The sequence below is a fragment of the Cyprinodon tularosa genome, unplaced genomic scaffold (genome assembly GCF_016077235.1).
Source record: "Cyprinodon tularosa strain WSP-4 unplaced genomic scaffold, ASM1607723v1 ctg234, whole genome shotgun sequence".
Classification (NCBI taxonomy): Eukaryota; Metazoa; Chordata; class Actinopteri; order Cyprinodontiformes; family Cyprinodontidae; genus Cyprinodon; species Cyprinodon tularosa.
In genome coordinates, this window is record NW_024038875.1 from 682,334 (window position 1) to 708,014 (window position 25,681).

The 25,681-nt window shown below is 37.6% G+C and overlaps 3 protein-coding genes across 3 annotated transcripts in view; all 3 read left to right on the forward strand.

Annotated features, from left to right (window-relative positions):
- The first annotated feature begins 4,692 nt into the window (after positions 1–4,692).
- Positions 4,693–13,145, forward strand: lix1l (limb and CNS expressed 1 like). Its single transcript, XM_038287073.1, has 6 exons — positions 4,693–5,264; positions 7,752–7,915; positions 8,101–8,241; positions 9,130–9,225; positions 9,593–9,670; positions 10,659–13,145. Exons 1-6 carry the CDS (start codon positions 4,922–4,924, stop codon positions 10,908–10,910), a joined length of 1,074 nt encoding a protein of 357 aa, XP_038143001.1. The 5' UTR covers positions 4,693–4,921; the 3' UTR covers positions 10,911–13,145.
- A 101-nt stretch (positions 13,146–13,246) lies between these two features.
- On the forward strand, positions 13,247–18,921 carry sf3b4 (splicing factor 3b, subunit 4). Its single transcript, XM_038287038.1, has 6 exons — positions 13,247–13,385; positions 14,169–14,297; positions 15,330–15,869; positions 15,977–16,144; positions 16,365–16,523; positions 18,616–18,921. The coding sequence occupies exons 1-6, from the start codon at positions 13,352–13,354 to the stop codon at positions 18,753–18,755; spliced, it is 1,170 nt and encodes a 389-aa protein (XP_038142966.1). The 5' UTR covers positions 13,247–13,351; the 3' UTR covers positions 18,756–18,921.
- A 1,369-nt stretch (positions 18,922–20,290) lies between these two features.
- Positions 20,291–25,681, forward strand: part of LOC119784822 (synaptic vesicle glycoprotein 2A-like) — a 29,993-nt gene continuing 24,602 nt past the window's right edge. The window contains exon 1 of the mRNA XM_038287063.1: positions 20,291–20,453. The gene's annotated coding sequence lies outside the window, so the exon portion shown is untranslated. The remainder of the gene's footprint in view (positions 20,454–25,681) is intronic.

Sequence of the window (25,681 nt, forward strand, 5' to 3'; positions counted from 1 at the left end):
AAGCATAGTTTTAAAATACTACCATTGAACTTAATCATAATTAAATAACATCCCAAAGTCATCCGGAGAAATTACATAATTCTCTTTGCTTCCCAGATTGTTTTAGAGAATACTAATTCCATGCATGCTAATGTAAATATCCACTCCACACAAGGGTTATTGCTACCTTTACATCCTTATAATCGGTGTTAAAAAATTGCTGCTCAGCTCTTCTCCAAACCAGATATACATAAAATTCCACTGATATATTCAGCTTAAATATTTAATACAAGGCCATATAACACAAACTGCCTAAAAAACCCAAACCAACTTGAGCTTCTATTCTTCTGCAGGAGAAAAACATTTGCCGTGGTTTTAAGAATCTGATTTCTGCTTTGATGGAAACCAGATGTGGGAACAAGGAACATGTTTTCAGCCTGATATTATTCATCTGGTCTGGGGGGCTGTTTGCCACCACTCCTGCTGCCTGACTGACTATTTTGCTGGAAGTAGAAAAGGCTCCGGCTCTTTTTGTCTCTTGAAAACATTAGTTCCTAAGGAGCTCCGGACAGAAAGATCTCCTCATTTGTAATGCAAGGCATGTGAGGCGGCCTTGACCTGATTAAACCATAAATGTGTTTGCAGGAAGATGTGGTCAGACCAGAAAAAAAGAGCACTGCAAGAGTTTTCCGTTGTATAATATCAGTTGAGATGCTGGTATCATACTGATGATAAGATGTAAAAATCAGGCCTTGAACTGATTTGAAGCTTTGTACAACATGTTTGATGTGGGGTTACTTACCAAAACATAAAATTCATTCAAGTTTATCACGTCTTGATAAGTTCAGATATCTTCTGCAAAAACAGATCTATTTTTCATGAAAAGTTTGTTCTGTTTTCCAGAGATTATGTTTAGTGGATAATTGAAAACAACAGCTGACATGCATTATCTTTATCTCCAAAGGAGTTAAAAGTCTAGCTAAAATTCTCTTTTATGAATTAAACACTGCTTAAACGATACAATATACTGTAAAAATATGCAAATCTCTGAACTATTTTTACAATTTGTGAGAAAAAAAATTACTTAAGCAGGATGTCTTTTAAATATTATTTAATCAGTGCATAATTTTGGATAAAAAAAAGGAAATTGTTTTCATTCATTTGTGTAAAAAACTGTTATTTTGTGGCATATGTATCCGACAGTCGATATATATATTGTTTGCCTTATGGAATAAATTTCTACCAGTTCTGCAAATCTGTAACAACATTTATAACAGATTCTTTCAGGCTTTGACTGGGCCAATTACCACTAAGTCTGTAGGTCTAAGAGATACTTTAAAGAGACACTTTAAAGAGACCTAAACTTTAAAGAGTAGTAATATTCTCCAACAAAACTCTCAGAACAGCAAAGTTTTAAATAATTTGCAGTTTTCTTTCTTTTCTTCTGAACCTTCATATTGAAGGGAGCTGAATACAAATGCACATCATGTTTCATGTATTGTATTTGTGAGATATTTTGAAATCTACCCATCTCATTTAAGATGAGATTTCATCATTCAGCTTTTATTCCTCCTCTTGCCTCTTTCCAAACCGCTGAGAGGCTGAAAAATTACACACGATCCAGAAAGGTTTTTCCTTTTTTTTAACTGAGGTTCAAGAGGAGATCCTGTTTCCTCTTCAAGTAGGTGGTCCACAAGATAAGTTACACCCAGGTGCTTTAGACAAGGATTGCATTTTACTTGTTTTAAAATGCAGCCTATTGTTGATTCCCCCCCCCCCCTTCTCTTATCAGGCAAACTATGTTGCTTTGCTTCCAAGTTTAATCACATGCTTTAGGCAGCAGAGCCTGAGCTGCAAAACCACATTGTAGGTTGTTCACAGTTGCTGCCACAAGAGAACAGGGGGAGGCTCAGATTTCGTGGCCACAGATTTTTCTCTGACTCTCCAGTGCTGCGTTCAGGGCTTGCAGAAAGCATTGGAAATAAAGAACAGTTCAATATGGGAAATAATCGTTTCTACCTTGGATATTGGTTGTAAGAATCAATCTAAAAAACAAACAGCTGTGTACAAAAAAAAAATGTTTTGAACATATTTAAGTGACAGGGCACTTAGAAAACGGACGTCTACATATAAATACTAAGCTCCATGTTTATCTGCTGTAAGGTCAGATTGGCAATGGTATCAAAAACTATAAACCTCAGTGGGGTTCAAAATCTCAAGGCGGATCTAATTTACTAGTGAAATATGCTGTGTTTAACTGATTTAATTTGAAAAGTCAGAGATGTTTAACATCCAAGAATTCAGTTGTTAATATGGCTGCTGTACCTTCAAAACTTAAAACAAAAATATCCACAACATAAAACACCATTACCAGTCAAAAACAGATTTATCAAGTGTTACCTTTGACACTTAACCTCTGCACTCCAATTTTGACTTCTAACTGGACTTCGTTTTACTGCGAATTTGGGACTCTTGAATCTATTGAGAAGCACTGAATATAAAAGAGATTGATGTAAATTATTTGATGCGATCTCTGGGTTTCCTTACATTTTCTTTGACTTCTAAGTTATTAGGTTATTTCTAGATTATTAGGTCTGAACTGGAGCCCAATGTGTGACATTTGTAGCTGCAACAGACAAAAATAATCTGAGTAAATATATATTTTAAATAGCTATATTTTTATGAAAAGAAATAATCCAAATTAATCTGACATTACCAGTGGAATCAATTAATCACTTGAATAGAACCTATTTGACAGCATGCAAAAGTAGGCCAAAAGGTCTCAAATGGTGACAAATCATTCCCCTATAACAACTAGAAGTCTGGAAATAATCACAAAACCATCACTACAGGTTTGGTGCCCTAGTAGTAGACCAGTTTCCATCAATGGAGAAACATAAATCCATGCAGAACCTTCTAAGAAGTGGGTTGGTAAACCAAAATTATTTCAAGAGTACTTAACAACTCATGCAGGAGGTTTAAAGAAAGGGCTAGAACAACATATAAAGCATTGCTCACCTCATATGTCTCAAATAGAGAGTCTCTATACCAGGACCCTATTAGTTTTGAGTGGCCATGATAGATAAATATCTGCCTTTTTAAGACTTTTTTTTTCCTCTTTACATTATCATGTTTAATTAATTACAGAGGAGGTAAAAAAGGAGGTAGAATTTACTATTTAATATATATTTTGGTTGCATGAAACCAGGCGCGCTGGAAGCTGTTTCAAGCGAGGGGGGCTGATGGCTGGGTTAGAAAACACATGACGTCATTATGTTGAGGGCTGTGGCTGACGTTTTTAACATAATATTGTAGGCCTACATTTGTCGCCAAAAACTGCCTTTTAAAATGCATCGGAACAAAGCATGAACATTTTAAACTTTATATCTTCTCTTTTAATCATTCAAAATTGATCGTCTGCCTGGCTGTGTGTTTCCTGGACGGGGCCGCCTTTTACAGCTGCTTTTTATGTCTCTGCTTCCGTCTCCTTGATCCCCAGTGGGCCTCGGCAGATGGCCGCTCACACTGAGCCTGGTTCTGCTGGAGGTTTCTTCCTGTTAAAAGGGAGTTTTTCCTCTCCACTGTCGCTACAAGCATGCTTAGTGTGAGGGATTGTATTTGAGTCAATGAGTCGATGCAATCAACTGGTTTTCCTTAGATGGAAAACTTTGTATCAATTTGACTGGATGATCTGGTTGAACTGTAAAGTGCTTTGAGATGACATGTGTTGTGAATTTGGCGCTATATAAATAAACTGAATTGAATTGAAAACAAACAACAGCTTGCAATCAACAGGAACAGGAATACTTGAATGAAACATGGCCTAAATATAGCCTAAACTGAGCATTGAACATCTTGAAAGTCCATTCGACTATGGATATGGGGAATGATTTCATATCTGAAACAAAAAACACACACACAAAAAAAATTATAATTTCATATTTTATCACTTAATAGCTTAATACAGACATAATATTTAGTGATATGCAGCCTATTCTCTCGTTTAGGGGAATTAAAACCATTTCTCACCTCGAAATAGTCAGAAATACATTTCTGCTGCCTATTGCTACCCATGCCTAAACGAATGTAAGGTGGCGGAAGCACTTCAGGGGGAGTAGCCTAGTTTTTTATGAAATATTAAAATAATGAATCATTAGTTTATATCTTATACACAGCCCGTCATTTTAATCCCATATCAAACACAGTCTTTTAAAAAATAAATACATAAATAATTTCATGTTTTTAAGTACAATAATATGTTACCCCACAGCCCCCCACCATGGGGGGCTGATGCTATGACGAGGGAGGCTGCAGCCCCCACAGCACCCCCCTTCCCGTGCCACTGCATGAAACCAAACTTCAAAGTTTAAAATCTAATTCAGGACTTGTGGCCTGACCTTAATAAAGCCATTTATGCTTAACAGACTTTTGAATTTATTTGAGTAAAAACAACATAAAGCAATCAAAATACTTATTTGTTGCCACCAATGAAAGTACAATCAGTTTATTAGGAAAGAAAGGTTAGACTTTTCAAAAATGTTTTGATTTTATGACACTAAATCATTTATTTACTTACAATATATTGGTTTGATATTAAGACGTGGTAAATGGTCGTTGGCAACTGTGACTACATAAAATAGAATATTATATTATACAAACAATAAAGAAAACTAAATTCTTAAGAATCCAGGAAGTCGGAGTTGTCCGTGAACGCAGCACTGAGTGACACTCCAGCAGCCTAATCCAAAGAGTCAGGATGCAGAGCGGCGCCCCTGCTCCATCCAGCGACCTTTAACTTCTTTTTTCCAGGGCTGACTGAGGAAACCCTGCCGACACTTTGTCCTTAAACGCTCTAAATCCCACCTCGGTGAGCACCAGCGGTGGGTTTCATCTGTTCCGTCTTCCTTCTCAACCGGACTTGAGTGGACGTTACGTGGGGACAATGGAATCCAACGTTATCCAGGACAGTATCCGCCCTCAGAGGCTGCAGCCGGGGATTGGCTTCGGGTCCGGACCGACGGGGACCCTCCGCTCCTCCTCTCTCCGACCCGGAGTAACGGTCCCGGTCGCGCCGTTGCTGCCCTCCCCGGCTTCCCTGTGCGCTTCGTCGGGGCCTCCTCCTCCTCCGCCGCCGCTGCAGCTGCACAGCCTCTATGGAGGAGTGGGAGCGGGGCTGGGGCCCGGGGCCGGGGGCCACTGCAACCCGGGGAACCCGGCGGTTCTGAAGGAGGCGGTGGAGGCGGTGGTCCGCAGCTTCGCCAAACACACGCAGGGCTACGGCAGAGGTAAGGATCAGTGAGATAAAAACACTTCAGGAGGAGTAGCAGGAGTTTAGAGCACAGGAAAAACAAGCCAGACCTTCTTTTTTCCTGATCTTCATCAGATTTATTCCCATTCAATAATTTAGGCAAGACAAGGCAAGGTAAGGCAAGGCAAAGCAAATTTATTTGCATAGCACAATTCAATACAAAGACAATGCAAAGTGCTTTACATGATTAGAATATAGGAAAATAAAACACAATCAGAGCAAGTAAAAGAAAAAATAAACAATAAAAAAGATGCAGAAACAAGAAAGGACATTAAAAGCAGTTGGACTAAAGAAAAAAAAATCTAAAAGAAAGGATTTCTAACTACCAGTGAACTGCTATACATTTGTTATTACATTCCTCAGGTAGAAAACTCAACTCTTTCCATAACTTGGCCCCATGCTGGAAGTAGGCCACCAGATCTGGGGCCAAATCAGACCCAGGGGCGGTTTTAGTGGATTGTGGTTATGAAGATTTGGGCCAATTTTTGCTGAAAGATGGAAAAGAACAATCACATCGATCTGAATGTGAATGCAATGCAGATGATGTTCAGGAAACATGTCCAGAAACCAGAGATCCCACTCTATATATGAGCCAACACATTTTGGCTGACTGGATATGGGGGTGTGTGTGTGTGAGGACACAACATGACATGATCTGATGTTAGAGGGGATGTTTCGCTTCCAAGGAGACAGATTTTTTGGGTTCTTATCTGAATAAAGGTTTGGTTTCTGGAGATATTTAGCGACAAAATGCGTTTTTTTCCTCCAAAAAATGATTTCCTGTCTGATAAGTCATGTAGCTCTGGGCTATAAGTCATTCAGATAATTATCCAGTGTTGTTTAGGAAAAAAAAATCCCCTTATTGTCCCACAAGGGGGAAATTATGGGACATGAAGGATAGTTTAGCACTGAAACTATCCATCATCTCAGATCTTTCTGCATCAAATTTGCTCGTTGTTTCAGAACACTCCTCCCAAGATGTTGTTCTATTCACTGACTGGACTGAAAAGGTAAAAGAAATGCATCACAGTTATTGAGATCTGCTTTGAAAACAAGTTTTGAAATTAGTAAAAGCAAAACAAACAACAAGAAATGCAGCTAAGTTCCAAAAACAAGCACATCCAAAAGTCATGAGTATTGTTAATTGATGTCTTTAACCTTAAACTAGACTTCAGCCACTCTGAGCCTTTCTACACAGAATTAATAGGATTTACTTCCAAAAGATTGTGTCTGTGTGCTGTGACTGACAGCCTTGTCCCTCCTCTATCCCTCTGAGGCTTCCTAATACCTCCAACCTAAGTAATGGAGCTGCTGTCAGAGGATTGGCTCACAGACTCCTCCTTTAATTAAAAATCAGCTGACTTTAACAAGTGATTAAAACGCATAATATTACATTTTATGTTACTTCTGCTGTAAGCGTGCATTCCTGAGTCATGGCTTTTCTGCAGCACTTCCTGTTTGTTTCCTCTTTTATTCCTAAGGAAAGACTCGGACAAAAGGGCTGCGTCTTATCACCATGCGCTCCCCTTTGTTTGACCTTAGAGGAATAAACTTGAAGGTATTATTTTGGAGCAAAAAAAACAGTCATTCAGAATGAATTACAGCAGTTTAGGTTGTTTAGAGTATAGCTTTGATTTTATTAAAAGGTTCAAAAGATTAATGGACTGGTAAAGAAATTGCTGCAGTTGTTTAAACTCTCTGCTTTCATGTTCAGTAATCCCAAACTCAGTCCGTAATGTTTGGATCCAAACTCTATGGGGGAGGGAGGGAGGGAGGGGGGGAAACCATCTGTCGCAGGAATCCATCCCCTTTCCTGAAGTTTCCTCTGTTTGAAACCTGGCGCAATGTTTTGGACACGCTGCATAAAGATTTGGAGACCACACTCCTCCCTGAAGGCATTTTTTTTTTCTAGAATGGATGAGAGTCTATAAACATCTCAGAAAGCACATAAACCTTATTTTACGGCCAACTAACAACAAGATGAGGGCGTACGCACTGAAGGTTTTATTGCCCGCTTCAGTGGGAGCATAAAAAATATTATTTGGATAGGAGTTTAGGGATTTATATCTCCATGGTGTGTTTGTAGTTTTGTTGACAGGGAAAGTTGTGATTTCTATTGAAATGCAGATCTAAAACCCACTAATGTGACTCAGGCTGTCGGAGCCCAACAGTCGGAGCTCAGAGTTTAATCAGGCGGCTCTCGCTTTACACTGCAGGCCTAAACTTACATAACTAGTGGCTCTTACAGAAGTTTTCCCACCCATGAAACAGTTTCCAGGTGATGGAAATTTTCTAATATAGACATGAACATTGAAACTCCAGTCTTACATCACTCAACAATGGAGAGAAACTTAAATAAAGTCACATTGCTCAATAAAAGTTGTCTTTTTCTGGCAAAATCTTCCATCTCTTGTTGCATTGTAGCCGAAATAAGCTCCGTTTGTCGTGCTTCCTCTCTCTTCAGTGAACGTGGTGGAAGCTCTGCAGGAGTTCTGGCAAATGAAGCTGACCAGAGGGGCCGACTTGAGAAATGGAGCTCTGGTGGTTTATGAAATGGTGCCCTCAAACAGCCCTCCGTACGTCTGCTACGTCAGCCTTCCAGGCGGCAGCTGCTTCGGAAGCTTCCAGGTGCGGCATCTGCTTTTTGTTACCACATTTTAAGATTATTTAAAAAGGGGATTTTTTTTTTTCTTATTAAACATCTGGGAATGTGCTGCATCCTGGAGAAGCTCCTCTGTACTGTAGAGATCTGCCTCAATCTCTGGCTCTTGTTATATCCCTGACTCGGAGTCTTTTCTTCACTGTTTTGACAGTTCTGTCCAACGAAGGCGGAGGCGAGGCGCAGCGCCGCCAAGATCGCCCTGATGAACTCGGTTTTTAATGAGCACCCCTCCCGTCGGATTACTGATGATTTCATTGAGAAGAGTGTGAATGAGGCGCTGGCCTCCTTCAATGTAAGTTCCAATAAATACTGAAGCATGATAGTACTGTCCGTACCACTGCATTGTAATGATTTTGTTTTAGCTATTAGTATTTGAGCTTCATTTTAAAAGGTATACAAATCTTGAGATACTGATTGATTTAGGTCGATCTTTTGTTCTGTTGTCTGGATGCTCTGGATTATCCATCTGAAAAACTTGTTCATTTCTTAGTCACCGTGCTGTTTCCACTAGATTTGTTTCTTTAATATGCTCTGTTATTTCAAAGTAAGGATGATGTCATGCTTTTCTCAGAAAGAGAAACATTCCCTCAGCATAATAGACCCTCCACCTTACTTAAGGTGGATCTTTCTCATATTCATGATACTATTTTTGAATATTTTAGCATGTTATAGCATTTGGGTTAATATAGAAATGTATTTTTGTGATGGAAAAACTGATTTTTAATCTTTTTTTTTCTTGCTGGCATCTCATAACCATATGTTGGTCTTTAGATCAGTGCAATGGAGATTTGGCGACCCCCAGATGCCAAAGGGAGATTTAAAAGTTTTTTTGTTGTACTTTCTTCAGCCTTCTCTTAACTGGACATCTCCTGGTCCTTTTCCAACCATGTTTTTCCACAGTTTTAACATATTCCCAACTGTGGATGTGGAAATAGTTACATGAAAAGCTAATTATCGTTTGGAAATTTCCTCACTTATGAAGATCAACATAAATCTGTTGTACTTTAATTATTAGTTATTTCTTATTCACGTTGTGTAAAGTGAGTTAGAGAAATTGGCCTGTGTGTACAAAGGCAGTGAAATGCTTCTTGTTGAGTTTTTTTTTTTTCTTATCAGTTAGTATTAATCTTGTATCATTGTCTGTTAACTCTTGAGTGAAAAGGTTGCTGTGTGTTCACAGGGAAACAGAGAAGAGGCTGATAATCCAAACACAGGGATTGGGGCGTTTCGCTTCATGCTAGAGTCCAACAAAGGGAAATCCATGCTGGAGTTCCAGGTGGGGGAAGAAAAATCCAAAGATATTTTAAATATCTTGAACTCTGGGATGTTTATTATTAATGTTGTGTTCTTCCTTCCTTCCTTCCTTCCTTCCTTCCTTCCTTCCTTCCTTCCTTCCTTCCTTCCTTCCTTCCTTCCTTCCTTCCTTCCTTCCTTCCTTCCTTCCTTCCTTCCTTCCTTCCTTCCTTCCTTCCTTCCTTCCTTCCTTCCTTCCTTCCTTCCTACCTTCCTTCCTTCCTTCCTTCCTTCCAATGTCAGATCAAGTGCCTTGATTAAATAAATGTTTCACAATATATATATTTGAAAACAACAAAAAAAGCTGAGTGAGTCAAAATGAAACTATTTGGATATGTTTTAAACTGCAGGAGCTGATGACCGTGTTTCAGCTGCTGCACTGGAACGGGAGCCTGAAAGCCATGAGAGAGCGACAGTGTTCCCGACAGGTACTCAGTCATGTTTCTTCTATTTACACAAGAATAATTATAATTTAAACACGGGCTACATGAATGTTTTTTTATTCCAGGGTTAGTCTTTTCTTTCCCGTTTGGAATAAAAAAGGGTCACGATAAAAATCTTCAAAGAGGCAGGGGAGTCTAAAAAAAAAAAACTTAAGGAATACTATTTCATAATCTGGAACGAAAAATTTTAAAATCAGGGAGGACATAGAAATATGAGTAACTAGCAATACTATTAATTATTTAGAAGCTTTGAGGATTCAATAAAACTGTTTGGTTTCCATGCTAGCATGATAACACAACATACAGGTACAGTTATTAAAAAAAATAAATAGCGGGTCTTATCTACAGAGGGTCAAACGTTTGTGTACATAAGCCCCCATTTAAAGCTGGTGTAGTATCCCTCAGCTGGTTGCAAATGAACCACACATAATTTAAAACTACCAGCAGTCTTCTGCCATTGTTCTGAATGGACATTTAATCACTGCATTAATGAGAAATAGTGGAGCATAAAATAAGCATTTTCACTAGACCCATTGAAAGAACCATAGTGTCAGAAGTAATCATAACCCAAACTGTGCCTTAATCAAACAGCTATAAGCTTTCTAAGAATGCACCTGATGTTGACCCTGTTTAAAATAAATCAACCACAGAAAAGCCATGCAAGTTAAAGGAAATATAAGCTTTACAATTTCTGATACAACTGTGCTGTCTAGTTTATTAGTGTAAATTCAAGAGTATTGGTGAGAATATGATAAATCAGTGCTGCACAGCTAGAGCTAATCCAGCAGAGCTTGATAGGCTAACAGTTGGACAATTAAAAGCTGAAACCAAAAGTGAAAATATTGAGGTAGATTTTATTAAACTTTGGAAAAATAAAAATGATAGATAATTTAAAGCACTCAAATAATAGCAATAATAGCATGTGTATGTAAACAGTTCTTTGACCAGCCCTGCTTGATACCCTTATTTGCAGGAGGTACTGGCTCACTATTCCCATCGGGCCTTGGATGATGACATGCGCACCCAGATGGCGGCCGACTGGGTGAACCGGGAACAGAGCATGGCGAGAACCATCGCTCAGGAGCTGGCCTCGACGGAGCGGGAGCTGGAGGACGCCAGGCTGGCGGGCAGAGAGCTACGCTTTTACAAGGAAAAGAAGGACATCCTGATGTTAGCTGTGGGTCAGCTCAGCGCAGCCAACGCAGCCACTCTGCCATCGCACTAAAATAAACCCCCTCGCCACGCAGTTGGATTCCTGGTAACAGTGTTGATCGCTTTTTAAGATGTTTTGTAACCAGGATCATCAGGATTCAGCTTCCTTTTTTATTCCTTAAAAAGAAACACTTATCAAACTCTTTGTGCCTAGTAATCCCAGGAAGCTGTTCTGCTTTATTTATCCTTGGAAAACAAAACAACAAAATAAAATAAAAACTTGTCACATGGTTTTTACATTGCCACAGTTCTGGAAACTGTGCAGACAGATTTGATTCAGGTGTGGATTTGATGGCATGAATTTAATCCGGTATAAATGGAATCAGTTACTAAAAGTCACTAATGATTCAGAATCGGTATAAGCAAGCAAATTATTTGAACTTGGAGCATCAAAAATGACTTTGATTTACCTAGTTTGACATAACTAATTGATCACGCCTAACTTTTCCAACTCCACCGAAAAATGCTGTTTGTTCCCAAACAGTCTGATCTCTAATGCCTCATCTGTGCACACAACTGAGGCCAGAAACAACCAACTCCTGCTCTCCTGACAATACATATTTTTTGAATGTTTAAATCCAGCCAGATTTAAAGAAAAAAGGTGATCTGAATCACAAAAAACAAACAAACAAAAAAAAACAAAACACCTAATCGAAGCATTTTTTTCCAAAATTAAGTTTTTTGACTTACCCTTAAAGTAATATTTGTATTCCAGGAATTTTCAATATGGGTACGTTTGACTGACAGCTCTGTTTTCACACAGAGACGAAAGTCTAGTTAAAGACTTTTTTTTTGTACTGTTATGTTTATTTTACATTTGTCTATGATTTTACAACCCTGACACTTGCCGAATGTATACTTATAGCGTGCTATCAACTTTATAACTGATAAAGCTACTTTGTTAAACTCTTATTGACCATTTCTACGTCAATACAGAGTCTGAAAAAGTCAGTGTTCATAAGATGCAAATAAATTAGTATTTTCTTGCCATGTTTTGGGCTTTGAAAAAAGAAAGTCAAAACTTCACCTTGGACCTGAGTAATGTTTTTTTTTAGATCTTGGTGTTATCGTTGAAGATACTCAGAGCAGATTTTGTTCTCTGAACCGTTTAAAGTCAGCAAATGATGAACTCTTTCTATAGTTCTTTTTCTAAACTATATTTCTACATGCATAAAATTGAAGACATTTAACCTTGGAAAGAATGCATATGAATAAAGAAATTGTTTGACTGATTAATGGTGAAAATGCAGCCCGGAAGCAAACAGTAAAAACGCAACAAAGCACTTTTTCTCCTGCTGAAAACCAACCGAATCACCAACAGCTGAAATTTGTTACCTTAATGTTTTTGGAGATGGTATTTTTAAAACATAAAGGGGAAAGACTGAATTGAATTAATGTCAGAGCAGCTTTTATTTCCTTTGGGCTTATTATTTGACTTTTTTTAAATTAAAAACAATTATGATGAGATCACTAAAACTAGAACCAGAGGCCTGCAAACTCTAAATCATTACGTTGATTTACTTAGAAAGACAGAAATAAAAATACTATTTATATACGATTCTCTGAATTAAAGAAGTGACTTCTTGCAATTTTGTTCCTGTTTTCATTTACAGAAATGTTCTATTTTTGACACATTAATCTACTTGCATTAGATTACAAATGATTTTTTTAAAATAAAAATGTCCACCAATATACACATGTACCTCTATATGACAAAGTTCCCCTTATATGCCGCAGTGTTGGTTTAATTAGGACTTTGTTCTTGTAGATTTTCATGTTTGCTTAAGCAATATACAGTGTGTGGTTTTTCAGTAATCTATTGAAAAAAAGAAAGGAAATTATGAATGAAAACAAACTGTATTTCACCAAGCTGTTAAAAAAATAAGTTTGTGATTTAATTTTCTTCTTTCTGTTGTTTATTATAAAGAATATGCCCTTTAAGTGTTGTCTATTATATAAGCCATTTAAAAAAAATATTCATTTTGTTTTTATACGTAAGTATTTTTTAATTGATATCGGGTTGCTACACATTTTATAAATAAAAGAACACATTTTATTTTTTTCATTTCTTTGATTTGTTGGGTTTGATGCATGATGTCTTAGATTTTGTTTTGCTTGATCATGTTTTATACACAGTGTTGTTTTTTAAAGTTGCTTTTTGAGGGCCAATTGTGTTTATTTTATATGAACTTTTTGTATTCTGTGTTTATAGATTTATATCAATATGTAATAAATGAAAAAATATGTAGCTTGTCTTATTTTTTACTATCCACAGTTATTGCAATTTACTGTATTGTTTATGTTTTTAGGTACGTTTTAATCTTAATTTAAAACCGTTAAAAGCGGTGAAAACATATATTTTCTGTAGATAACTTTATTTTGAAATGCCTTGACCCAGTAGCGGAAGTAGGAACGCTTCCGGTTTGACGCTCCGCTGGCGGTTGGACATTCAACATGGCCGCGGGACCAATTTCGGAAAGAAATCAAGGTAATTTAAAAATATGACATGGATTTGACGACTTATTCAACCTCGCATTGATATGTAGAAACTGATATGTCTTAAAATAACTTCCTGGGGTTTTAAGCACCCTTTTCTTAGCAGTTAATCATTTACTTGAACACATGGAAGCTTTCTAGTCTTTTAGCCTAGCTTTATGCTAGTTAGCTTTTGTGCTCATTCATTTTTGTCATGTCGGAGAACGCAGGCTTTATTTTTATTTCAGATGAAATTTTGTTTTACTTTTAGCATTTAAATGTAGCTTAGAGAGCTAGCAACTTAATACCCTTTAGCACAACTCAATTGCTCTAGTAGGTAAACAATCTTACGCCTTTGTACTCTTGATTACTAGTTGATGTAAACTGTTGCTCAAGATTTTATCAGGAATATTTTTAGGGAAAGTGTTATTGAAAACATATTTCAATTTAAGAAAAACAAAGAATTTTAAGAATGTGGCAACATAAGAGGTTTTTAATAAAGATAACAACATACAAGTTAACATGCTGGGGTAAACATTTAAAAGTTTAGAAGGATCGCTACATCATTTTTACTTTAAGACTGATAAAAAGGATCAGTATATTCCCCAGGCTATGGTACTGGAAATAGAAAAAATAAACATTTGTTTTCTGTGACCTGGAACTCAGTACAATGAGCCTTTTATTGTTGATAGAAAGAAAAGTCCTATTCAAGACACCAGCTAAACAGACCTGCTTGATGTTGCTTGCAAAACTCCTGTGATGTGTTTAATTAAAATAAATGTTTTTCAAATTTCAGATGCGACTGTGTATGTGGGCGGCTTGGATGAAAAGGTGTCAGAGCCATTACTGTGGGAGCTCTTCCTGCAGGCTGGTCCTGTGGTCAACACACACATGCCCAAAGACAGAGTCACTGGCCAACATCAAGGTCTGTATCAATTTGCACATTATTATTTTTTTCAGTGTACATTAAAAGTTCTGAAGAATGTAAATATTTTAATGGAGAGCGATTTGAATGAAAATCTGAGTGGACCTGAGAAGGCAGATGAAAACTGAACATGTCATGAAAGGAGTGTTAGAGACGTTTATGAGTATAGTTCTGCGTGGTGAGCCCAGTCTGCCTTTAGTTCACTTAATAAACATTCTTCCACTTATAGAATGTTTTTTTTATTTTATTTATCTGCCTCTCATAGTCTATTTTCTATGGGGCAATTGAGTTGACTCTGCCATATTATATTATTTGTCTATCTGTTGTAGCACTCAATGCTTCAAGATCACAAATCATGCATATATATTATAAGGTGCTTCACTAATACAAGATTTTGCCAGCCCAAGTATAAGTACTAACATTTTAGTACTTTACCTATCCAAGTAACAGTCTGAATGCGGAATAAAAGCTTAGATGTAGTGCAGAGTTTTAATCAGATTCTCTGATATGCTAAGCAGAGAAAATTAGATTTTTACCTTAAATCTGGTAGCTTGGGTCCATTTAGCGTTTTTACTTCTCTTGACAACTTTGCTGAACATATTTTTTTGGTTTTTCTTCATTAAGACAGTTCTGCTTTTAGCTGTGCTTCCTGAGTTTTTCCAACCAGAAAAGCTCTTCTTGCAGGCCAGAGCCTGGATACTAATCTAACCAAGGGTTCCCCCTTGTTTCTACAAACTTGCTGTTAGAAGGAAACTTATGCTAGTATCTTTTCAGTATTGGAGCAAATTTATGGATGCGAGTACAAGTAAGGATCAGTGAATTCCCAATATGAATGGATCCAAGATTTTTTTCTTATTACAGAAAAATAGGAAAAGACTGGTCTAATGTATAAACAACACATAGGCTGGTTGTTAGTTCTTTTTGTGTGTCATACTTCATGCATTTTTAAGTTTGAAACTCTGAAATATTTTTGGCTTTTAAGATGTGTTTTACTTGACTCTGTCAATAAGTAATTATTTTTCTTTTTCTCAGGGTATGGCTTTGTGGAGTTCCTCAGTGAAGAAGATGCTGATTATGCCATAAAAATCATGAATATGATAAAGCTCTATGGAAAACCGATTAGGGTCAATAAGGCCTCAGCACACAATAAAAACCTAGATGTTGGTGCAAACATCTTCATTGGAAATTTGGACCCAGAGATAGACGAGAAACTTCTCTATGACACTTTCAGTGCTTTTGGTGTGATTCTCCAAACGCCGAAGATAATGCGGGACCCAGACACAGGAAACTCGAAGGGCTATGCATTCATTAACTTTGCCAGTTTTGATGCGTCGGACGCGGCCATCGAGGCCATGAATGGCCAGTACCTCTGCAATAGGCCTATCACGGTGTCCTACGCTTTTAAAAAGGATTCCAAAGGAGAGCGACACGGTTCAGCCGCCGAGCGACTGCTGGCTGCACAGAACCCCCTGTCCCAGGCTGACAGACCACATCAGCTGTTCGCCGATGCTCCACCACCAGTGACTGCACCGGCAGTCCTGACTGCGATGGGAACAGCAATGACCATTCCAGGTATGAACCATGACTAAAAATATATGCTTAATTGTGACTTTAAAAAAATGTTGCACGTTTTTAGCCAAACGTTTCTCTACCATTTATTTAGACTTTTTTGGTTTCAGGTCTCCCTCCTCCTGGTGCTTTTCCTCCTGTTCCTCCCCCTGGAACAATGCCCCCAGCAATGCCCCCTAGTATGGCTATGCCTCCAAATGCAGTACCAGTTCAACCAGTGTCTGCTGGTGGACCTCTGTCTGGACCACCACTTTTCCCCCCAGCCAACATGCCTCCAGGTATTCCATGAGACATTAATCAGCTGCATTTCATACATGCAGATATGCTTTCTTCTGTGGTTGCCAATCAAGACTTCTATGTAAGGTTTTTATAGGATCTGTTAGATTAAATTTAAATTGAAAGCATGTGAAAAGCAGAAATATCATTGCTATGAAAACCAACAATGACTTCCTGCAACTGCAAATTAAGGTAGAAATGGGATCTGATTCTGTTCCACAGGTATGCCACAGATGCCCATGCCGCCTCCTGCTCCTCCTGGCATGGTGCCTCCACCTCCTGCTCCCCCAGGATCTGCTCAGCGAGCTCCACTTCCTCCAAATATGCCCCCACCTCCACCAATGGGCATGCCTCCTCGGGCGCCCTATGGACCTCCTATGGGTGAGTACTGCTGCTCTGTATCAAAGTTCTCCTGCTAAATGTTTGGCTTGAGGGGAAAAAGGCTCTATTAATTGAATATAATACATAAGTCCCATTTTTCAGGGTATTTTAGCAGATCCTATTGGCAATAAAATTTTCCAAGCATTTGAACAGTTAATTGGTTCTGGATTGCTTTCTTCAGTGTCCACCTTGAAACTGTAAGGACAGTTGAATGAGACGCTAACTGGTTTCCACATAATAATAAAAGATCTACCACAGTCTTATTGAGGTGGAATGGCTGTAGTGTGCTGTGGCCATACAGGAAAAGATAAAACATTTTGTTGTCAGCTTGGTAAGAGATGAATAAAAGTGGCTATAAAGTGGACCCTTGAGGAACTGCAAAGTTTTTATGTATTTATTATTTTATCCATATGCATAATTTCTAAGAAGCGGTGTTTCTTCTAAGATCTTGACATTTTCTTTTATCTTTCCAACCTGCCAGTTTCCGATGTTCGATAAAAGTCTTTCATTTTTGATGCTATACCAATATTGTGGCTTAGAGTATTGATTTATATCAACATTGCCCCTATAGGATATCAGAATCAATCAAACATTTTAGTTTTCTTTTGGCTACATAACCGTTAAAGGTATTGTGGGGGATTTTTTAAAAACATCAGCCCTCTCCACTTTAAAAAATAAATGCGCTTGCAAGAGCATGCATAAGCCCATTTCTCCCTGTGCATGTCCTGTTTAAAATGTGCTATTCTCATAGCTCATACAAGCTTACTGTGTCCACATACAGCAGGGACTATTTATTGGACTTTATAGCGAAGTCAGTTCACTGACTGTTTGGGCAGATGATTGCTGCTTTTTGCTCCGTTGTTCACGTAACTCCTCCTCCACTGTGTGGTGCCTGCGCCATCTTTGTTATCAGTCGCCGCTGTCTGGTAGCGACAACAGGCTGCTGTGACAGCAAATTACATAGTGCTTTACGATGATAGCTCTCCACGCAAAGCATTCTGGGATATATCTGCCTCTTATGAGGCCTTTCTTTTCTTATACACATCCTAGGCACTTTTTCTATTTTGACCCTAGGCCATTAAAAAAAAAAAAAACCGGGGTCAGAAAGGTGAGCTTGAATGACTCCAAAACCGTAGCTCACCACAGACATACCCCTGAAACTCCTGCACATGCGCAGAAAAAGAAAGCTAATGGGACGAGCACGTAGGACCGCCTTACGTAAACATATCACTAGAATGATTGACAATTAAAGGACCACGTATTTAGATGATCCACCCAGATATAAAAGATGGTACTCTAAACCTTGAAACAGAAGCATTGATTCTACCAGCTTGCTTTTATTAGAGTTCAGATGCCACTACCAGATCAGGACATCCCCACTATTGATATTTGTTTTTTTGCTATTAATATTAGATTGAATATAGGCCTGTTATAAATTACTACTGATGGTTCTTTAAAGGTGGTTTTAACACTTATCTTTTCAGGGCCTTTGAAAAATAATCTGATTGGATGAAGCGTTTATTATATTCAGTATTTCAAGAGCAACATAGCTAAAAAGATATTTAATATTATCACGGCAACAGAATATGAGCGATGTGTGTCAAAGATCAGCATTGGTTAGATGCTTTAATGATTCTGAAAGCACAGCAGACACAACTAAGCTGTGTCTTATACTTTCAGAGACATAAACAGGTATCGGGTATTGCAGGCTGACAAAGAAATCAAACAACCTCCATTCTTAACGGGTGGCCCTGTTTATCTGGTTTTATTTGCATGTTTTCTATAATCCAAAACAAGGCTTTGTTTTATGTCCACTCTATAAAGCCTCGAACTCAATGCTATTTCTGACATTTTGAATTGAAAAAACTTCCTGGATGGGAAACTAAACATCTTCAAACTTGAAAACAAAGTCCAGTGGATTCTTTTTGAACCTTTTTTTGGAAATACTAAGTTATCAGAGCTAAAGCCATGTTCATCTTTTTGTTTGCTGTTTTTTATTTCAAACAATACACGCAATTCAATACCTGTTAGTGGAATACTTTAATATGTTTTTAACCAATGTTGACTTCCGTTGCTCCCAATTTGCCTCCAGGTATGAGAGGGCCTCCTCCTCCTATGCCTCCACCCGGCTACGGCGCAGCCCCTCCTGGTCCTCCTCGTCCTCCTTTTGGTTTTCAGAGGGCCCCCCCAATGCCACCTAGGCCCCCAGGTGCCCCTCCTCGGGTGCCTTAACAGCACCATGATCCATGTTAGACGGCATAAATCAGCTGCTGTTTAGCTTTTTTTTTTAATGTTCAAAGTTACTCCTGTTGTTTCAGTATCTTTATTTTTTTTTCTTTCCTTTTTTTGGTCATTGTACAGAAAAAATCAAGTTGGCAAATAAATTTTTAGTACAATTCTATTGTTTATGGGGTATTTTCTTAATAATAAAAATTCTTGATCTTCTTAGATGAAAATCTTTAACATTTATTTTCTTACATTATGAGGACACTAATAAAACAGCAGAATTTGTTGGCTTTTTATGTCAATTAAAAAAGTAAATTTATCGCAATTTACACGGAAAAAATAAAGTTTTGCCTCTTATTGTAATGTTTTGTAATAATGTAGAGCTTAGATTGAAACAAACATTGATTGAACACCCCACTTTGATCATGTTACGCTTTTAACTTTTTAATACTTTATGCATGTGAAGACCGGCTGTTTTTCTTCCAGTAATCTAAACGCATTAGTTTAGTTTATTTCCAGGACCTGTTTTTGCAGTTTGCAAGGTCATGGAAATAAGCAAAGCGTTGACAATAAAAGCATCACTTTATAATTTTATCTCAGAAAGGGTATTCAGCAAGAGTAGTAAAACCACATATTAATTATTTAAAGGTTAATATGATTCAAAATCCAACACAGGTATTAAATACTAAGCTCATAATGTCTGGAGTAGATTCCCAGTAAACACTGGGTCCTTATCTTGTTTTATATTAAGGTTTATTATTCTTATGGTGGTTCTTTTTAACTATAATATTGAACATCAGTTTTGGATATTTTGTCCTATTGAATTTGTTAAATCTGTCTTCTGCTAAAACAAAATGCAAATGTCCAATCAGGCAAATAAAAGCCTTCAGAAACTGGAGGATTTCCCTTCTGATAAACAGACACAAGAGAAACCACATAATATAAACATGAGTGAATTGTTCATGAAATCCTGCAATAGAACCACAAAATAATAATTCAGACTTTTTACATATAATTATGGAGCTTCTTGTGCTCAATATGTGTGGATATTGAGACTCTTCTAGCGCCTTAAATAATGCATTTAATTGTACCTACTGATCCAATTAATATTTATGATTTTATTCATGAAATTTAGATTTGCGTCATAATTTTTATGAAAGCTGGTTGCTGTAAGGTTGGATGAAGCAGTTTCCACCATGTCATCAATAATTCCCAGATACATTCGTGGAAATATTCAGGGGGGGTTCACATTTCTCATATGCGCATACCGAAGTATATGGAAGTGGTTGGCATGGTAACAGGAGTCTGGATGAGCTCGCACGTGCCGCTTGTGCGCGCACGCATTAAAATAATGATGCCAATAAAGTCTGGAGATAACGGGCTTGTTTATATTTACATATATAATAAATTTAGCATCATAACGTGCTGCAAACACGGAAATGAACCCAATCAGGGCGACAGCTACACCAAGACGCGTTCAAATGCCACTGCGCATATAAGCCGTTCACCAAATAGCCTTTAAAGTGCGCTCGTGATGGGTTCTGTAATAGAGGGGAGGGAGGGGAGCCCTGTGTATCACAGAGTGTGCGTGGACAGCGTGGGCTTCTCTCTCCACTCCACCAGAGCTCACACATCATCACTCGCCTCACAGCAACAGCATCTCCATCACCTCCGGGCTGCAGAGAGGCGCTCCTTACATTTACGGTGAGTATTAATGCAACACTTATTAAAGCTCTGAGCCGCGAGTGGCGATTTGGAGCCGTGGAAATCCTTCCTCTCTCCGTGGGTGTGTTTTTTATGCGTTAAGACATCATGTGAAATAAAAGCGCGAGGGGCGTTTTCATCGGCAGCTCGCTTCAAAAATCCATTTTGTGAATCAAGACAATCGGATCCGAGTCGTGACAGTCTGCTGGTTTAAGAATGAGCGCATCTTGCAGGAAATATTTGGTGGAAATTGGCCTTGCCAACGACGTATACAGCGGCCTCTTCTCTCTTGTTGCTCATATTTACTGTTTTATTTCACCCTGTTGCTATCCTTAGATGGAAAACATCAGCACATTGCAGCTTTTCTCAGTAAAAACGTTGAAGCAGGGTGTAAAGCTTTTCAGGAATATTTTAGTCTTCTGCTGATGTGATGTTATCAGGTGTCCTGATGATTTATCTCCACACAGCTGATAGGAATCTTTGTACTATAAATACAATAGTGATGTGAGGACGGGTTGTACTTGGCCTTGGAAAGAGACCATAAAATTGCAATTGATTATTTTTAATGGAGGGAAAAACTAATGGGGGGCTTCTATAAAGATAAATCAACACTCTTCATCCTCGGGCCTTCATCTTGTCTTCCTCTGGAATCTGAGTGTTTGCATCTGTGTGGAGAGACTCTCAGCTCAACAACAATGAAGTGCATTTTTTATTAAATGGAGTTTTGGTAAAAACACTTTTGCTGCAATCAAAGCCATGCCCCTTTACTGCTACATTTTGGCTTACATACACTGAAGATGTTGTGGATTCTTTAAAAAAAAAGCTCCAACTGATTCAGATTAGATCCTATTTTAGCATTAGTGGGTCATTTTCCTGCTTTTGCATTCTTTTGCAGCTGAGTTCCTTTCAGGATCCTTTTGTATTTAGCTCCCTCTGTCTCGTCACCAACTCTGTTCCCAGTCCAAAGCATGCCCACAGCATGATCCTCCCAGCACCATGCTTCACGGTGGGTTTGTGTGTTTAGGGGTGCAGTGTGAGATTTACTCTAATGTAAAGTCTTGTTTTGATCTCCTCAGACCTTCCACCACATTTGCTGTGTCGCCTACATTAATGGTGGCAAACTGAAAACAGGACTTTTTATGGCTTATGTGTTTATAAATGGCTTTTTTTTCCCTTGACACTCAAATTTCACAATGAAAAAATAATGTAACCGTTTCTGGCATTTACTTAATCATACTTTAACAGACTTGTTTTATGTCCTACCCTGCTAACATGAAACAATTGTGTTAAAGTAACAAAATGTGATTAAGTAAATGCCAGAAATGGTTGCATTACTTTTTTCAGTGCAGATTTATAGAATAAATGTCTAAATGGCTGTTTTTCAACCGATTTGCCCACCTGACCAATGGATCTCCGGGAATACTCCTGCTTTTCTGATTATTGTTGTCTTTAGTCTGTTAATCAATTTATTTGTTGCAACTTGTACATTCGTTTTTTTCAAGTATTTACTGACTATTGTGTTCATGAGCAAATACTTTGCTTTATAATACAGCTTTCAAGAGTTTAATTTTTACCAAAGAAGCCAAAATATGTTTTTCAGCTGTAATCTAGGGGTAGGCTTATTTGCTAATTTCCCAATTCTTTTTTTAACCTAAGCTTTGCAAAATAATCTGTTAACAGATCTAGTGGAGATGTTTTGTACCCACTTCGTCAATCCGTGATTAAAAGTCACTTTCTATGTTCAGCTGTAAGGAAATGCGACTAAATAGACTGTAATACAAAAAGCAGGATGTTTCAGTGTATTGCGACTTCATGACAGGTTATAATTCATTAAGGTTGACTGGCCAAACTGTACAGGGGATGACAACCGATGGAAATGGTATCTATTGAGAAAGATACATAGTTTAGATTTGAGGATTTTTAGGGATATTTATCTGTATGATATATAAAATATTTTACTACCAGATAAAAAGTCATAGGGTGCTTCAGTCATAGGGAAATGGAAAAAAGGAAAAAAATAAGTAGAACCAAATTTCTACTGTTTACATACAGTTTTTAGCATTAGCATTCCATCACAGTCTAATTATAGTGGAATAAAAAAAAAAACAGCAGTCCTACAGCGGGGCAACAAAATATTTAGGCTCAATGCGAATACTTAAACCCTGTTGGAAGTGGATCCACAGGTGCCATAATAAGTGCTGGCAGTTAGGAAGGAGCTAGGACCAGGAGACAGTATGCTTCCTAACCCCAATGCAGATAGCATAGGGATCCTAGGAGCGATTTCCCACAATCCTTTGCATGACAGAATGAATAAATTGTGTGATATTGACTCTGTGAAACACATACTATGTTCACACCTTCATATGTTTTGGGTTTTATAAAAGAGAGCTTCAGCTGTTAGCAACATTTTTGTAACATTTATTTTTTGTAATTTGTGGTCTGGAATGCTTGAGTTCCAAGTTGAGCAGCATCATTCATGTGTGTGTCCATCATGATTTAGCAAAGCAGTCCGGAGTTCCTTTCCTACCCTGGATAGTGTTCTTACTGTTAACCCTGTGAAAAGCAAAGGGATAGGAGCTTGGAACTATAGGTAGGAGCTGCAGTTTGTGGTATTTGGAAGAAGCCTTTGTCAGCCACTTCTTGTGTAAGGTGTTTTACTTGGAAAGACAAGAGAGGTCTGTACATTTTTTCATATGAGAGAAAAAATGTTGAAAAGAAATCCAGAAAAATCATATGGTATGATTTTTAAAGAATGTTTGTAAATTGTTGTGGGAAAATATTTGGTCAGTACCAAAAATTGAACTCAACACTTAATTGCTTAAAGTTTGTTGTATTCGTTTTTATTAACTTATTTTAAAATTTAGTACATAAAGTTGTTTGTTTTGCTCTTTTGTTCTTGTACTAATTGTTAAAAGAAATGAAGCCGATTATAGTTTAAACCTCTTTGAAACCACCTTAAATTCAATAAGTGCCTTCTCTACATATTATATGCAGAAGTTCAAATAAATGCATTTATCCAACTACTGCTACCAGAAACGTTGTTTTCTGCTTCGACAGATTCTGACTCTTAAAGATTTTATGTAGAGAAACTGGATATAAGATGATTGCGTCCATTAGGAATATTATTAGGTTTGAATACTACAGTTTAGCCTCTCTGACCAGGCCTGGCTGGGTTCCTTTGATCTCTCCTCTTCATCTTGACAGGGAAAATCTGCTGCCTCATGACTGGAAATTATGCCACGAATAAAACATGAAATATCAACCAACTATCAGAGGCTTTTCCCAGTAAACACAATATATTCTTAATTAATGGTGGTGAAATAAATTATATTAGTTTCCAAATACTTCCTGGTTGCTGTGACCTGTCCAATAAGAGAGGAAAAAAGAGCAATAAGGAATGCAAACACTCAACATCAACGTGTATGTCAAATATTTTTTTACATTTTATTTTAGATTATTTATCTAAGTTGGGTGATCATGTAAAAAAGAAGAATTTGGATCACACGTTAGAGTTGATAGCAGATTTTTTTTTAATCAGATTTTGCACAAGGGCTAAAAACACACAATAACATAAAAGCTTAATGTCCGCTGATGTTTTGTTAAAGGTTCCATATTATTCCACATTTGAAAACACAGTATATTAACAGTGAGGCCCCAAGAGAATGTTTTTATCATTTTTACAGGTAAATGCCTCACAAAACAGGCTGACAGCATTTACCAAACCCCCCTTATTCAGCCCTCCTCTGGAGGAGCTCTTTTGGCTTTCCAAGCCCCTGTCCTCCCGACGGCCGAGCCCCCACAACCTGCAACAATGACAAGCAGTCAGCGTTCGTAATCATAGCCTAGGATCAAGGAATAATACCTGCAGCTTGACTGATGGGCTGCTACAGAACACTCTGGGGAGCTTATTTCCCCAAATGACATCATAAAGGGAATCATTTTCAAACAGAGGGTTTCAGCACACAGTAGCTAAGAGGTGGAGTAAGGCAGTGAGAGAGGGGAAAGGGTTGTTTTTTTTCAGTTGTGAATTTCACATACAGGCTGCAGGACACATATGACTGTTATAAAATGTTCATAATGTGAATTTTGCATAATATGGGGCCTTTAAAGTTGTCTCTTAGCGGGTTTCACCTTGCTCTCACACCTTGTGTTGACACTTTTAAGCTTCTGGAGGTATATAATATCTAATTGAAATTAAGTTGGGGCTTCATTGAGTCCCTTCTAAAATCTTATTGTAAGCCTGCTCTATACTTAGAAAAAAAAATAGTGCTCTTGTGAGTTTCCAGCTCCTCTTGCAACACTCAGTTGGATCAAGTTTTATAATCCAAAACCCAGAGAGTTCTTAGTTGTTTCACTATTTTCTTTTCTGTATCCACTTTCCTTACTGTAACCATACCTCAGCATGACGATACCACCATCCTCCACAGTTTGTATACTGTTCCTAGGTTTGGATGTGTGCACTTTGTCTGTTGATAAAAGGAAATTGTTTAGGATGTTTTTACAGAGCTGACATTTACATGCCCTAAACCTTGTCCCGTAAAGGGCTTTATGAACATCTATGACAGCACTAGGCAGACATGGGGGATGTGGAGTCAGCGCAAGTCATGTGGTGAACAAATAGCATTGCGATTAAATTTATTTAGTCTTTTTTTATGCCTCTGATGTAATTAATCTTTTTTCTATGTATATATATATGTATATATATATATATATATATATATATATATATATATATATATATATATATATATATATATATATATATATATATATATATATATATATATAATTTTTTTTTTTTCTTTTTACCAGTGTCTGATGACCGTCAGGTGAAGAGATAAAGTCTATTGAGGCAGGTGCATCTAATACCTCACATCCACTGGTAGAAACTTCAACACAGCTTAGCTTTCCATCAGGACCTTACTGAATTTTAAGCCTATTCAACATTTATAGACTACACTCAGTAGCAGGGTCTCAGGCAAAGGAGCTAACAATCCAAAACAATATTTATATCTAATATCCAGCCAGAATTATGTCAGGACTCTTTTGATAGATGTTAAAAGCATGTAGCGCATGTGCAATTTACATTTACTTCACATTCAATCTTTGTGAGCTAGATTAAAATACACAATCAACTCAAACGAAATAAATAAAGACATTTGAAGTTGATTGTTGTATAATCATTTAAATTTTGGAAGAGATGGGTTTAAATACATCATTAAACACGC